Source organism: Cydia strobilella, chromosome 19, assembly GCF_947568885.1.
Source record: "Cydia strobilella chromosome 19, ilCydStro3.1, whole genome shotgun sequence".
In the NCBI taxonomy this organism is placed as follows: domain Eukaryota; kingdom Metazoa; phylum Arthropoda; class Insecta; order Lepidoptera; family Tortricidae; genus Cydia; species Cydia strobilella.
The window spans coordinates 13,008,079-13,023,988 of NC_086059.1; the positions used below are offsets into that span (position 1 = coordinate 13,008,079).

At 43.7% G+C, this 15,910-nt stretch overlaps 1 protein-coding gene across 2 annotated transcripts in view; it reads right to left on the reverse strand.

Moving 5' to 3' along the window:
* LOC134749908 (two pore channel protein 1-like) overlaps window positions 1–15,910 on the reverse strand; it is a 42,781-nt gene that overhangs the window by 9,964 nt on the left and 16,907 nt on the right. For both annotated transcript variants that reach the window (XM_063684916.1, XM_063684917.1), the window contains exons 2-11: window positions 11,759–11,892; window positions 11,108–11,272; window positions 9,915–10,040; window positions 9,534–9,714; window positions 6,347–6,479; window positions 5,891–5,990; window positions 5,228–5,408; window positions 4,165–4,253; window positions 1,938–2,061; window positions 269–409 (exon numbers count right to left, since the gene is read on the reverse strand). In XM_063684916.1, the coding sequence (XP_063540986.1) occupies window positions 269–409; window positions 1,938–2,061; window positions 4,165–4,253; window positions 5,228–5,408; window positions 5,891–5,990; window positions 6,347–6,479; window positions 9,534–9,714; window positions 9,915–10,040; window positions 11,108–11,272; window positions 11,759–11,892 (1,374 nt within the window). The remainder of the gene's footprint in view (window positions 1–268; window positions 410–1,937; window positions 2,062–4,164; window positions 4,254–5,227; window positions 5,409–5,890; window positions 5,991–6,346; window positions 6,480–9,533; window positions 9,715–9,914; window positions 10,041–11,107; window positions 11,273–11,758; window positions 11,893–15,910) is intronic.

Here is a 15,910-nt window from a genome sequence, read left to right on the forward strand (position 1 = left end):
ACTATTTTTGTACAGTTTTAGTTTATCATCATCATTCGCTTGCCCTTGTCCCATTCACTTGGGGTCGGCGCAGCATGTCTTTTTCCTCCATACATCTCTGTCACCCGTCATCTCATCATTCACTTGCGTTAGTTTCATATCATCTTTCACACAGTCCATCCACCTTTTCCTCGGTTTTCCTCTCCTCGTACTTCCCTCCACATTCATTCTTAATACCTTTCTCGTCACATGACTTTCATCCCTCCGCATCACATTCGCTCGCACTTACGCGAAAGGAAAAGCCAGGTGTCCCAGGAGGCACAAAGTAACCTCGCGCTGTGCTGCAAGCCCGGCAAGCTAGGGTCTGCGCCCGCGCCGGCCTCTAATGCCCGCAGCACCATCGCCATGCCGTTACCTACTATTAGTGCGTCTGAAAATATAATGCAACATAGAATCATCAAATATAGTCAATAAGTTTTTTTTTTTTCTTACCTCTGGATTTTTTTAGACTACTGGATAGTTCTAATTTATAATTTAACTTCCTATTATCATATTCCTCATCTTGCATCTACCGTCCTCGTTTGAAGACTGCATTTGCTTCACGAGGGTGCTCCGGAATGGGGTCATGGATGTCAAGAAAACTATCTTTAATTTAAATACTAGATCATAGGTCTAGATAAACTTATTTATTTAAGACGAGAACAAGTGTATCACGTATGTAACCGAACCTTGATGTGCTTATGATAAATACATGTTTGTTAATTTGTAAATGGTGGTTTTTTTAAACATGTCATACGATTGATAAAGATTTAGATCTAGGGCGTCCTTTTTAAATACTAGATCTGGATTCCTTGCTCCTAGGGTGGCATACCTACGACCCTATACGCGTCTCATATTAGCTCGGTGCATTTTTATTTCATTTATGAAAAATCCCATATATGAGTAGTGAGGTACGGGGAGCTCTGGATCATTCATTAAAATTTATTCTTTTCTTTTGTCCGGAATAACGTCCCCATACCCCTACTCCAGCCGATTACAGTGGCAGTGATTCTGTATTATCATACAGAACGGCCACGCCCCGCCCCGCCCCTCCTTGAATGACCTCGCCCCGCGACAGCAGATTGACGGCCGTTTGCCGGCCACTCAGTACTGTTTTTAAGGAACTTACACTATGACGCAAGACGCGTGTACAGACGTGCTGTTCACACATAGTAACGCAAGTGAGTTTTTGACGTATAGCGTGTCCGCCCTGTGGTCAATTATGTTGTCGAATATAGGTAAATCAATAAGGTATTTGACTGTATTTAAAATAAATTATTTTACACCACGCATGAAATAAAGCACCAGAAGATTAATCGAGAATCGTCGACAGCAGTTATTTTTACACACAATTTCTATTTTAAAACTCGTATAAAACTATAAAGAGTAGGTAATTTGATTGTGACGTCACATGTTAGTATAGAAGCAAAGTCGTTTTGACAGTTCGAAAAAAGAAACTATTTGACTAGTAGTCACCCTATTATGTAATTCAACCAATCTGGCGTTTCGCAAAGCGCTGATGGCCTAGCGGAAGAGCGTGCGACTTTCAATCCGGAGGTCGCGGGTTCAAACCCCGGCTCGTACCCAATGAGTTGCTCGTAACTTATGTACGAAATATCATTTGATATTTACCAGTAGCTTTTCGGTGAAGGAAAACATCGGGATTAATCCTATCAAAGCCTAGTTTCCCCTCTGGGTTGGAAGGTCAGATGGCAGTCGCTTTCGTAAAAACTAGTGCCTACGTCAATTCTGGGGATTAGTTGTCAAACGGACCCCAGGCTCCCATGAGCCGTGGCAAAATGCCGGGATAACGCGAGGAAGATGATGAACCAATCTGGCGTTTCCAAATTTGTCTGAGGAATCTTGCCACCAATTTTGTCAAGCAAACTTTTTTGCAAGACGAAATTTTAGGTACTTACAGATGATATACTCGAAGTAAGGCTTATGGACGAGCTGGCTGGCGGCGCGCGCGCACGGCTCCAGCCAACACTCCGCGTACCACGGCGCGCGCGCCGTCTGCGGCGCCCAGCGGAGCGCGAACACCTACAACCAGACATTTTTTTTTTTTTTTTTTATTTATTTATTTAGAAACAAACAGTCTTATAAAACATGTAGGTGAATAAGCTGACAGCTAGAATTTATTACAATTTTGTAGACCTATAGTTTCCTGTATGTAAATTATTAATAAAACTTAATACTATGAAATGCTATCTGAGACAACAGTGAAATTAACAAATAATGAGATAACTTAACCTAGCTTTAATACTAATTTAATAGAGAATAAACTTTCTTCTTAAATAACCCTAAAGAACTGCCAAATATATCCGCGTTCATACACTTTTCATTATACAACCTGCATGCGCGTTTAATATATGATTGCTGTGCATATTTAGTGCGACATGTCCCAACACTGAACAGCATTTTGCTCCGACAACCACGTTCTGTTCTACGAGGCACTCGAAAACCTATATTATGTAGAAGTTCAGGGGCATCTACAAGATTATCGGTTGAATATAATAGAATAGAATAGAAATCATTTATTCAGACAACACATCAATACAACACATATATAGCAAATACAAGACAAAGATAAACGAAACAGTAGAAATAGAGATGTGAAGCCGAAATGGTCTCCACTCAGCGAAACTTTGGTGCCGATGAGAGACGTATGACGTTAAGTCGCATATAGGATGTTTTTTTAAAACAACATTGTAACACCTCAATGATTCTTAATAATGATGATATATATAATATAATTGTATATTTATGAAAATGCTTGGTAATTTACACAAAAAATAAGTAAACAGAAATTGGTTGTCATTTCCAACAATCTTGTTTTTAACATGACAAAGACAAACGCCATGAACCCCTAGGCCAACCCACCTCGGCGGAGCCCGTCCGAATTTCTCGACTATATGCCATCTTAGTAAGACTAGGCGTCTTTGTTTTGTTGTTGTTGTACGTGCCCAGTACATACAAAAACTCAAACTCAAGTTTCAATATCAGTAAACTAAAGAGGCTAATAAGTTGTTATTTGATTAAGTATCTATTATCTAGAGAACAACACTCTGTATTTAGCTTAAGGTCATACGTCTGTCATCGGCACCAAAGTTTCGCTCTCTGCCACTCAGCAATGCAGCTGGCACGACTAGCGTGATCAACGGCGCTGGTTTTCTGTGGAGCCAGCGGAGTGTGCGGGACAGCATAGTGCGGGACGGGACACGTTGTGGACGACGTGACATAATAATATTGAGTACTACTAATATAAATATATACATCATCGAATTTATATATATATTGCCCAAGCCGTCACATTTATTTTTCTTTAACGTACAACGATTTCGCCGATATCTTGAATAAAAACCGGCCAAGTGCGAGTCGGACTCGCGCACGAAGGATTCGGTACCATTACGCAAAAACGGCAAAAAAATCACGTTTGTTGTACGGGAGCCCCACTTAAAATACGTGAGTGACCCGTTATTAATATGCAAAGATAGATATAACTCCGTAATAGATGGATACAGTCTAAGGAAAAAACGTGCCTCGAAAATCAAGAAAATTTGATTCTCGTTCAGAGGGCGCTACTAGTTTTGGCCTACAGTCGTATAGATGGCGTTGACGGTTTCGTTTGTTATTTAACAATTTTAACGCATATCAGTGAAAGAACATGGGTCAAAATCATCAAAATAATTAATGCAAATAAAAAAAATCATTTATCTATATTTAAATACATTCTATCGTATTTTTATAAATCTTCATTTTTAGTTTTAAAGTGTGTCGACAGATGGCAGTGAATTTACTGGGGTTACAAAATTTACTATGACAGTAACGCTCTAGTATCAGTTACTCTATGTTAATATGTTTAATATGTCTGTGTCTCACGGAAGTTTTGTTATTAAAAAAGCTGATAATTTCTATACAATTCAGTGGCTCCACCGCGAAAAACGATAATCGACTTTTCTGTATGTGCCTCTCTATCGCTCGAGTATGCAAGAGTGATAGAGAATTTTCGATTTTCGTTTTTCGCAGTAGGCCCTCAGAAACTGCGTCCAGTGTGACGCCGAACGCCGGATGGCCTAGAGAACAAATTGGTCAACGCTCAACGAGTTGCCTGTGACTCAACTTTTTATTCTACTTTTTTCTTACCTCATATAGATTTGCAAACTCTGAACGGGAAAGACCGCCGGTCCCGGACTGGTTTAGTTGCTTAAACATTAGGTACACGTCCAGCCCGCCTGCGAACAAACACAAAACCATAAAGGAAAATTTTACACCTCATCTAGATGGTGCTCTACGATTCCGTATATTATGCGGTATCTAGGATTGGCAATCCACAAGAAAACATATAACGTCGCTTACATAAAAAAAGGAATATGATGACATAGGAAAAGAAAAATGCCACATCACTCACTTACACTGGCAGTCTTATGAGTAATTCGTGGTTCGAGTAATATTTTCTAACGATTTGTACAGTACTATTTGCTATTAATAGATTTTACGATTTAATAGGGAGTATTACTGCGATGTTCTGCCGCCAGAGTGCAGCACTAGTGCACATGCAAAACCATAGAGAACGTATACTATGCCTTAAACAGTTTTTTTTGACAAGTTTTCACTATACTTAAATCATTTTACGGTTTAGACTCACTTGTTTTAGTCACTCGCGCGACATGTTTCGGAGAGCCTAGGTCTCCTTTCTCAAGCACTAATAGTGCGAGCAGCGTTCACGACGACCGTGTATTGCGTACTCGTGTGCGGCCGTCGTGAACGCTGCTCGCACTATTAGTGCTTGAGAAGGGAGACCTAGGCTCTCCGAAACATGTCGCGCGAGTGACTAAAACAAGTGAGTCTAAACCGTAAAATGATTTAATGTTAGTATGCCTCACAACAGTTTAAATTCTATTTTCACTATACTTATATTGACCGGGATATAAACCGTGATTACCTTTTGTATTGTTCAAAACTCTTAAGTTTTCACTATGACATTGATGCATCAAGGCGGTTTGTTTACAGGTGGCCTACCGTGAAACGCGAAAATCTAAATTTCGTTATCTGCCTCTCTATCGATCGAATATGCAAGAGTGATAGAGAGGCAGAAACCGAACTTTAGAGTGAACTTTAGACTTTCATGTTTCGCGGTAGGTGTGATTGTGCTAGTGACGCCCTCTACGCAGTTTGGTGTAATATTCCTTATAAGAGTGCAACTTACTGTAGTGCGGCGCATAGTGTCGCATTAGCCCGGCGAAGTGTCGCAGCCTCACCGCGTCCGGGGCGCGACGCGACACGAGCAATCTGAACGCGTGTCGCGCGGCGCGACGACGGTGGAGTAGCAAAGCGCGACATTTCTCGCGCTCTATGCGGGTGAAGGTCTCGTATACTACGGCTAACATCTGAAATATTGCCACTATAGTGATTATTCTATCTTCACTCTTGTGTAGATCTTCAAAAGTAATGTCTGTGGGGATTCGTCGTGGAATGTATGGGGCCCAAAACATTCCACGACCCACGACTCCTCTTTACGAACAGACTCTACATATAAATTAGAGTCCGTCTAAGTTAACTCTACACTGATTTTGACAAAACAAAGATTTACAGGCTATAGATTGGGCAGACTCTAAACCTCACTAATAACTCATGTATCGCCACCATTAGTAAACTATGATCTACTTTTTTGAAAGTTGTTTAAAAATGATTAACTCTTCTGAATAACATAAATAAAAAGATAATACGTTGATTGCTAAAACCATATCCGTTCCTTTAGCTTTAGACGATTTTATTTTCGATCAATTGAGAAAATCAGACGGTTCCTAGATACATTAGTTGGTGTTGACATACCTGTCATATGTTAAATATGTATGTAATCTATACTTACTAAATTCATAAGCACGTAGAGCACAGTGATGATATACAGGATGAAGAACACCGCGTACCACTTGGATTTGGCGTACGACGGCATCATCACGTCCGGAAAGCTGTACACAAGACAACAAAAGTCAGGGTAGTGTTTGATGCACGTTTGGTGGGAACAGTGAGCACAAGAATACTCGTAATTAACAAGTTCGTTTGTCAAACTATATCTGTTCTAAATTAATATTTTTATAGTTTAGCCAACCATTTCAGCCGCGGCACGAAACAAAGCGCGATTTTTTGTAGGTTATCTACGTTCTGACACAATTAGTGGCGCCATAGACTTGCCAGCCTATATTACGCGAGCAAAAAGTTGGTGAATTTAGACACAATATTCTAAAGGCCGAAATAAATCAGTAATAAACGAACTCAAAAAATTGTCATACTTAATTATGATTCTTGTATAATTTATTCTACTCACTTGGCGGTGGTGAGCAACACAAACATGCTGACGAACGAGTCACTGATGGTAGAAAAGTGACCATTGTCGAGGTGTTCTGAGAACAGGTAGTAGCCCAGCAGAGAATACGTGGCCACGAAGAACATTAGGAGCCCTGTAAAAATCGGGATAAAATGTATACTTGTTCCTATTTCTAACGGAGACGCAAATATCCTGCCCGGCGGACACTGCATACCTACTATATCCCGGCTATACACTTGAACACAAGTTCATGAGACGCGCTGGTGTATGCATGTATGCCCGGCAGGAGGTCTGCTGTCGCCGCCTCCATGCCTTTGAAGACAGGGACCTGTCAGTTCTGTGGGTGCGTGTGGACTACAGCGGCCACACTCGTGTCTACGCGTGCCTGTACAGGTCTCATAGCGGAAACACGGAGACAACCCGGCTCTTCGAGCACCTGCAATCGACGACTGACAAACTTCTAGAGCAGTACCCTTCCGCAGAGCTGGTGATTTTAGGGGACTTTAATGCCCACCACGTTGAGTGGCTTGGTTCCCGGTCCACCGACCACGCGGGGAGGTCTGCTCACGAATTTTCTCTGGCCTATGGATTCTCGCAACTGGTACATTCTCCCACGAGAATACCAGACATCGAGGATCATACTAGCTCTTTACTGGACCTCCTGCTGACTACATGTCCGGACGGATATTCCATCTCAGTGAATGCACCTCTCGGTTCGTCCGATCACTGCCTCGTCCGGACACAGGCGCCTTGCGCGCAGCCCGATCCACCACGGCCAACTAGCTCGCGACGCGTGTGGCAATATAAATCAGCAGATTGGGACGGACTGCGTGAATTCTACGCTTCGTACCCATGGAGGCAGCTCTGCTTCACATCAGAAGATCCTGACTCCTGCGCAGCCAATGTTGCCGAGACCATACTGCTGGGAATGGATTGTTTCATTCCCAACACGGTAATAGCAGCGGGAGCAAAGCGACGACCTTGGTTTAATCGGCCTTGTAAAGAGGCTACAGTTCGCAAGCAAGCCGCTTACAGGGCTTGGACCAAGGCCGTAGCTAATAAGGATCCGAACGTCTCTGATGTGAAACGCGACTTAAACGCTGCCTCGAGGTCCAGTAAAAAAGCCATTGCCAGGGCTAAATACGATTTCGTCGGCAGAATTGGCGACAAGCTAGCGGGCTATCCCTCTGGGAGTCGCGCGTTCTGGTCGCTCGCCAAAGCTGCCGAGGGAAATTTTTGTCAGTCGTCTTTACCACCTCTGCGAAAAGCTGATGGTGATCTGGCCCACAGTGCAAAAGAGAAAGCCGATCTTCTTGGTACTCTTTTTGCCTCGAACTCGACCTTGAACGACGACGGTAGCGCCGTGCCGCCCACCATCCCGCGGTGTGCATACTCCATGCCCGAAATCTCATTCACGCAGAGGGATATTCGGCGGGAGTTGCTATCCCTAAACGTTCATAAGTCGAGCGGGCCAGACGGCATTCCAGCACTTGTGCTTAAGCAGTGTGCTCCTGAGTTATGTTCCGTGTTGGCGCGTCTTTTCACACTCTCTAGCAACAAACGGCATGTTCCATCTTCGTGGAAGACGGCCCTTGTGCACCCTGTGCCTAAAAAGGGCGACAGATCGGACCCATCGAATTACAGGCCTATCGCTATTACCTCCCTTCTCTCTAAGGTCATGGAGCGTATAATCAACGCAAAGCTCCTGAGATACCTAGAAGAACACGACCTGATCAGCGACCGTCAGTATGGTTTTCGCCACGGTCGCTCGACTGGTGATCTTCTAGTGTATCTCACTCACCGCTGGGCTTCGGCCATTGAGAGTCAAGGTGAGGCATTGGCAGTTAGCCTAGATATAGCGAAGGCGTTCGATCGGGTCTGGCATCAGGGTCTCCTGTCGAAGTTACCATCTTATGGATTGCCGGAGGGACTATGCAAATGGATCGCTAGCTTTTTGTCTGGCAGACGCATACGAGCCGTAGTAGACGGAAGCTGCTCCAATAGCATGGACATTAACGCTGGCGTTCCGCAAGGCTCTGTGCTATCCCCAACGCTGTTTTTGCTGCACATCAATGACATGTTGTCTATCGACGACATTCATTGCTATGCAGACGACAGTACTGGGGATGCCTATTACGCAGGCCGTGCCAACATCCCTCGTTCCGTGGTGCTAGAGAGTCGTGAAAAGCTTGTGTCGGATATTGAGGGCACTCTATCCAGAGTTTCGGTGTGGGGCCGGGACAATTTAGTGCGATTCAACCCCACCAAGACACAAGTTTGCGCGTTTACCGCTAAGAAAACCCCATTTACTGTGGTCCCACAGTTCGAAGGCACAGCCCTTACCATGTCAGGGAGTATTGGGATCCTCGGTGTCGACATCTCCAGTGACGTCCAATTCCGTAGCCACCTGGAAGGGAAGGCTGATCTGGCATCCAAAAAACTCGGTGTGCTCAATAAAGCACGGCGATACTTTACTCCGGGGCAAAGACTGCTGCTATATAAATCGCAAGTCAGACCCCATATGGAGTACTGCTGTCACCTTTGGGCAGGAGCACCTGGATGCCAGCTTGGACCCTTCGACTCAGTCCAAAGGCGCGCTGTACGAATCGTCGACGATCCCAAACTCACAAGCGGTATCGAACCTTTAAGTCTAAGGAGAGACTTCGCCTCCTTGTGTGTGTTCTACCGCTTGTACAATGGGCTGTGCTCTGAAGAATTGTTTGACATGATGCCAACGGCCGCTTTCTATCACCGCACTGCTCGCCATCGGCAGGGTGTTCATCCTCACACCCTAGCACCTAAATGGTCGCGTACTGTGCGGTTTAAGAGGAATTTCCTCCCGCGTACGCTTCGGCTGTGGAATGAGCTCCCTGCCGGGGTTTTCCCGAGGGGCTACAGTATGGGGTTCTTCAAAAAAGGAGTGTACAGGTTTTTAAAGGGTCGGCAACGCGCGTGTAATATCTCCGGTGTTGCAGGCGTTCATAGGCTACGGTAACTGCTTACCATCAGGCGGGCCGTATGCTTGATTGCCACCGACGTGGTATAAAAAAAAAAAAAAAAAATACTTAGTATTGGATTAAGGAGTTACAGTAAACTAGTGATACTATAAAAAAAATGGAGGATCCCTGTACTAGATATGTTCACGGGTTAATGTCTTTAGGTGCCTACATAAGTATAAACAACTTACCTAACATGTCTAAAATAGGCGGCAAACTCTGCAGGATCTGTCTTATAAACCGCCTGACGCCGCCACAATGTCTTGTGTCAACCAGAAAGATGGGCCGCAGGGCTCTGGTCACTCGGAAGTGAGATGATTGTCTGCACAACACTACTACTGCCTCCAAGACCATTATTAGTAGGGTTACGCCCTAGAAAAGACAAACAATATATAAGAACGCAGAAAAACACAAGTTTCCTCTTCTGTACCTGGAAGTTAAGGATGCAGGAGTAACATTTTTGGTTTTGGGCTCCTTTAGGATCATCAATATCATCATAAAGGAAGAAAGCGCAAAATAAACGCAAGCGTAAGCGGATCCAGGGGGGTAATGGGGGACATGACAGACTCTACCTTGATCATGGTCCTCTTGTGTTTGAGGATGGTGCTCCATCCGATCCATTTCAGCTTCAGGTGAAGTTCCACGCCAATCACCACCAGCGCCAATAGTTCTATCGTGCCGTGGGCCCATACTGGCAACTGCAAAACAAATTTCAAATTGAAGGTTTAGTTGTAGTATCTTATTATTATTATTTTTTTTTGTTTTTTTTTGTATTTAGTATTAATAATTTTAGTTTTAATTTTTAGTTAAGAACTTACTAACAATGCTATGGACCTATGAGTTGTCTGAAAATAAACGATTTTTTTTTTTTTATAACGACAGTTTCTTAACTCTGACCTCTAAAGACGTTAACTGATGCGCGCGGCTACAGCCCAATATCAACCTTCGTGTATCCCGATAAGGTTCACAATTACGTGCCACGCATGATAGGCGTGGCGTTCAAATATTTGAGAAACTTTAAATGTTCCACCACAGAAGGGTCCTTATGCTTCAATTGCAATAAGGTTCTTTTTATCTGAAATTCCGACAGAAATTATATATAGGCGTGGCGTTCAAATATTTGAGAAACTTTAAATGTTCCACCACAGAAGGGTCCTTATGCTTCAATTGCAATAAGGTTCTTTTTATCTGAAATTCCGACAGAAATTCTGATAGAAAGGTCCTTATTGTACATGAAGCATAAGGACCCTACTCTGATGGAAAGCCACAAATAGTCATTATTTTACCCTTGGATGGCAAACAACTCGGAGCATAACTAAGCTACAGCAAGTAAAATTGGAAACTCAGTTTGAACTTGGACGTGTGAGAAAACGAAACAGATCTCTGCGGGGCTAAGATGGACGGCTGTCTGTCAATTGTCACGATACCTGTCACGCTCTAACAAGTACGTAAGTGCGAAAGTGACGCATGATATGACAAGTGACAAAATCGCGACCATGATACCGGTGCAGGACTGGACGGATTATAAGCATGATGACAGTAATAAAGAATCAACTTGATGGATGTTTGTATAATAAATTACCTCGAAAACTGGTACCGCAAAGTCTTCGCGAGCAGGATTAGTACCAGTGAAGCCAACAGGTCCAGTTCATGGTACGTACAGGTGTTGTGGAGTCGCCGGTATGCGGGCCTGGACGGCCTGAAGAACTACGGCATATTATTCTGGTTTTTTGAGGGGGCACAAGTTGATTGAATGGTAATTTACCTCAAAAGCTGGTACCGCAGGGTCTTCAGTAAAAGCGAGCAGGATTAACACCAGGGAAGCCAGCAGATCGAGCCCATGGTACCAAGGGTTGTGGACTCGAAGGTAAGCAGGTAGCTCCTCAGGACTGGACGGGTGGGAGTCGAATTTCTCGTTGTTAAGGCCTTCCTGGGGGCGAGGCACGTTAGTTGGTGGGTGGTTATATTTTATACAGTAACGTATAACAATTAAGAAAATGAATAGTTCGAAAGTCCTTCTAAGATCATTTATAAGGAAGGGCTTTAAGAGTTATTTTTAAAGCGTTAGGAGCCAGCAGTACAATGGACTTTCAAACCGGAGGGCAGAAGTTTCTGATCCACGGTTCGTAGGTAACTGCCAATAGTTTCTCGAAACTTTACGAAAAATCATTTGGTATTTACGAGTTAGTTTTTGCAGCAAAACATTGTCAGGATACTCAGGATACAGGAATAACCCAATAAAGTCTTGTATCCCCTTTGGGTTAGGGAAGGCCAGATAGCAGTCGCGTTCGTAAAAACGATTAAATTTCCGAGCGAGTGACAAAACGCCGAGGCAACACTAGGAAGATTATTGAAAAGAAATTTCATTCTTTTACGCTATGCGATGATTACGGGAATCGGATATTTCTAACTATACCTCCAAATAGATGGCGGCCTCATGATAATTCATCTCCCAATGCTCGTCCTCGGACATATGCAGTCCTGTGTGGAGGGAGGAGCGGCTGCCCATGTCCAGCGTGCCGTCGCCGCCGCCATCGTCGGTCCGCGTGTCTGGAAACATCGTATTTCTCGCTTAATATGATCACTAAAATTAAAATAAAGACTTTAAACTCTCGCGTTTCGTACACATAATTAATCGCGTCAGTCAGATATTTATTTATTTATTTAATTTATTTATATATTTGGGAAACATACAGCACATAATAATACAATAGGGTAAAAGATATAGTTAGAACATAGGCCAAAAGAGTTTCCACTTATAGTTAATACAAAATTCCTTTGCTCCGAAAAAAAAAGTACAATTATTAGGTATTTTGAATAAGTAGTATATAGGTATAGATATAGGTAATGTGTGGACCTATGTTGTCTTTTAATAAACGGATTTATTATTATTTATTATTATTGCCGCGCGGCAGTACGCAACAATACACGGTCTTCGTGAACGCTGCTCGGTGCTCGCACTATTAGTGCTTGAGAAAGGAGACCTAGGCTCTCCTAAACATGTCGCGTGAGTGACTACAACAAGTGAGTCTAAACCGTGAAATTATTTAATATAAGGAGAAGGTAACTTGACCGTGACGTCATTTTTCATACAGATTCCATAGTGACTAATCGTTATGACAGTTTGAAAAAATAAATTGATTTGACTAAGCAGTTTGTTGTTTCCCAACGGATCTGCTGGCGGATTAGATGGTTTGTCTCCACAGCACCTAAAGGACCTGACCACGAAGTCTCTAGGCGAAGCAAGAGCAGAGTTACTAAAGGAACTCACAGCGTTAATAAACCTAATGCTATCGGGCCGCGTACACCCCGAGATCGTCCCGCTGCTGTACGGTGCTAATCTCGTGGCCCTATCCAAAAAAGATGGCGGGATTCGCCCGATCGCCGTGGGTTGCACCATCAGACGATTGGCTTCAAAGCTCTGCTGCAGAAAGCTCAATAAAAAACTGACAAACGCCTTCAAACCTCGACAGCTGGGTTTTGGAATCAAGGGCGGCTGCGAGGCAGCGGTACACGCTGCGCGCACTTTTTTGAATCGTCCGGACTTTGAAGTTTTTCTAAAATTAGACGTTAAAAATGCCTTTAATTCGGTTGACCGCGGTGCTCTGCTAGCAGAAGTAAAAAAAGAACTGCCAGACATTTATAATTATTTATGGCAATGCTACGGAGCACCATCAAAATTATTATTTGGAGACAAAACTATTTTATCAAGCATGGGCTGTCAACAAGGAGACCCGCTTGGGCCCGCCATTTTTAGCTTAGTCATTCATCCAATCATCACTAAACTACATTCAAAATTCAACCTCTGGTATTTAGATGATGGATCCCTTGGTGGTGATGCCATAAATGTTCTACAAGATGTTCAATACATAATAAATCAATTTTCCAAAATCGGACTTGCGTTAAACTTTACCAAATGTGAGATTTTCCTACCAGATCACCTTTCACCGGAAAGAAAAATTGAAATTTTAACTAACTTTAACACGGTCCTGCCAAATATTTCTGTTCACTCTAAATCGTCCCTCACCCTTTTAGGCTCTCCAATTTTCGATGAATCAGTCACCCCTGTAATTAATTGCAAACTAAATTTATTCAATAGTACATCGGATATCTTGTTTAAAATAAATCCTCATATGGCGCTTTCTATCATTCGTTTCTGTTTGTTCACCCCAAAATTTATGTACTTACTCCGCAGCTGCCAAATTTGGAAATTCCCATCTATCCTTTCATCGATTGACTCCTCCCTTCAGACAACTTTATCCAAAATCCTCAACATTGATTTTGAAACTAGGCCCTGGACCCAAGCGGTTCTCCCAATAAGATTTGGGGGGCTGGGTGTTCGCACATCCGCGAGCATAGCTCTACCTGCTTTCCTGTCCTCTGTGTACGGCTCGCTTTCTCTCGTCGGTATTATTTTAAACCGTTCCTCGATACCAGACGATGAGATAGTGAACCTGAAGGAGGCCAGGGAGGCCTGGTGTGAGTCGTGCCCGAGTGCGGACATCCCAGTTGCCCGTCATTGTCAGCGGGATTGGGACTCCCCACTTCTAAAGATAGCCCATGCCTCACTCATGGAACACAGCCCGGACGATTTCGAACGTGCGCGCATTCTGGCAGTTTCCGCCCGCGAGTCGGGCCACTGGTTAAAAGCTCTCCCATCAAGACAGATCGGCACTATTCTGGACCCAAGTAGCTTAAGGATAGCAATATGCTTGAGGCTTGGGTCCAGAATATGTGTTCCTCATACTTGCGTCTGCGGCAAGGATGTGGACCAGTTGGGCCGCCATGGCCTCTCATGCTCAAGAAGCGCCGGCCGAATATTCCGCCACGGCACCATTAACGATTTGGTACGTCGCGCGCTTGCCACCGTGTCTGTGCCTGCGGTTTTAGAACCTGTGGGCATGGCAAGGGACGACGGCAAGCGTCCTGACGGAGCCACGTTGGTGCCGTGGAAATTAGGAAGGGCCCTGGTGTGGGACGCAACTTGTGTCGACACCTTTGCACAGTCCCATATTCAGGGGACCCGCATTCGGGCCGGCGCTGCGGCAGACCAGGCCCAAGTACTCAAGCGCCGCAAATACTCAGCGTTGCTTAACGACTATGAGTTTGCGGCGCTCGCGGTTGAGACTTTGGGTCCCTGGTCAGCCGACATGAAAATATTCATGGGAGCACTGTCGGCGCGGCTGGTCGACACCTCAGGGGACCCCAGGGCTGGCGCGTACCTCTTTCAACGTATTTCCCTTGCAATACAGAGAGGTAACGCCGCCAGTGTCATGGGGTCCATGCCGCAGTCCGACTTATTAGAAGGGGTATTTTCTTTGTAATTGCGTTCGTTTTTTGTAGGTAAGTATATTTTATAGCTTTTAGATAACTACGGTTTTACTCACACATCAGCACATCACACACATACTCACACGAAGTCGCGGGCAAAAAGCAGTCAATTACGCTATTCAAATACCTACCTATCATCTCCGTTTTGTCAGAAATAGTATAAGTGTTAGAATAACTTATACCTAATGATCATGTTTCGTGGTTTGACGTTTAGTCTTTACGCCTCCAAAATTCTTATTTTTGCGTGTATTCTGACTATTTTAAAATGTCGGTTAATACGGAAATATTACAAATAATTCCACCATTTTAAAGTCCATTTAGGGTTCCGTAAATCCGTACCCAGAGGGTAAAAACGGGACCCTATTACTAAGACTCCGCTGTCCGTTTGTCTGTCACCAGGTTGTATCTCATGAAGCGTGATAGCTAGCCAGTTGAAATTTTCACAGATGATGTATTTCTATTGCCGTTATAACAACAAATACTAAAAAGTACGGAACCCTCGGTGGGCGAGTCCGACTCGCACTTGTCCGGTTTTTTAATTACCCGACATTTTGAACATTTCGAAATCACCCGAATACACCTTAATTTAGTACCTATTAATTGTCACTTAAGTACTTATGCACTTTATTGAAATAAATACGTGCGTAACTGTTGGTGTATTGTGACTTAAACGAACGCGATTTAGGCAACTGTCATACCGCCGGCGTGAAGAGAATAGCGTTGAGCGAGGGTTTTTAATTGTATTTTAAACATCTGTTTATACAATAGCAAATATCGCAATCATAAATGCAATAAATAATCCTCGCTCAACGCTATTCTCTTATCGCCGGCGGTATGATAGTTACCTAAATCGCGTTCTGGTTTAAGTCACAAATTCAATAACAGATAACAGTAACCTTTTCATAATTGGATTAGCGACTATTGCTACCTATATTAATAAATGTAGCCTACCTTGTAATTGAATATGATTCTCTTTATCCATATCGCAGCGATCTACCGGAGTGCGAACCGTGAAGTGCGTATGCGCATCCGATTGATACGCTCCGGCGCGCGGCGACCACAGTACACATTTACACAAACTACTCAGACAAATGACTCAAATCGAAATTCGTGAAAAATCTGATAGACGAATTTTTGCGGCAGTACAGTGAGTTGTAAATCCATTGACACGATGCCATTTTGCGGCTCGATGGATGTGATGTATAGGTACCTAAGTGACCTCGTAATCTCTAACTCG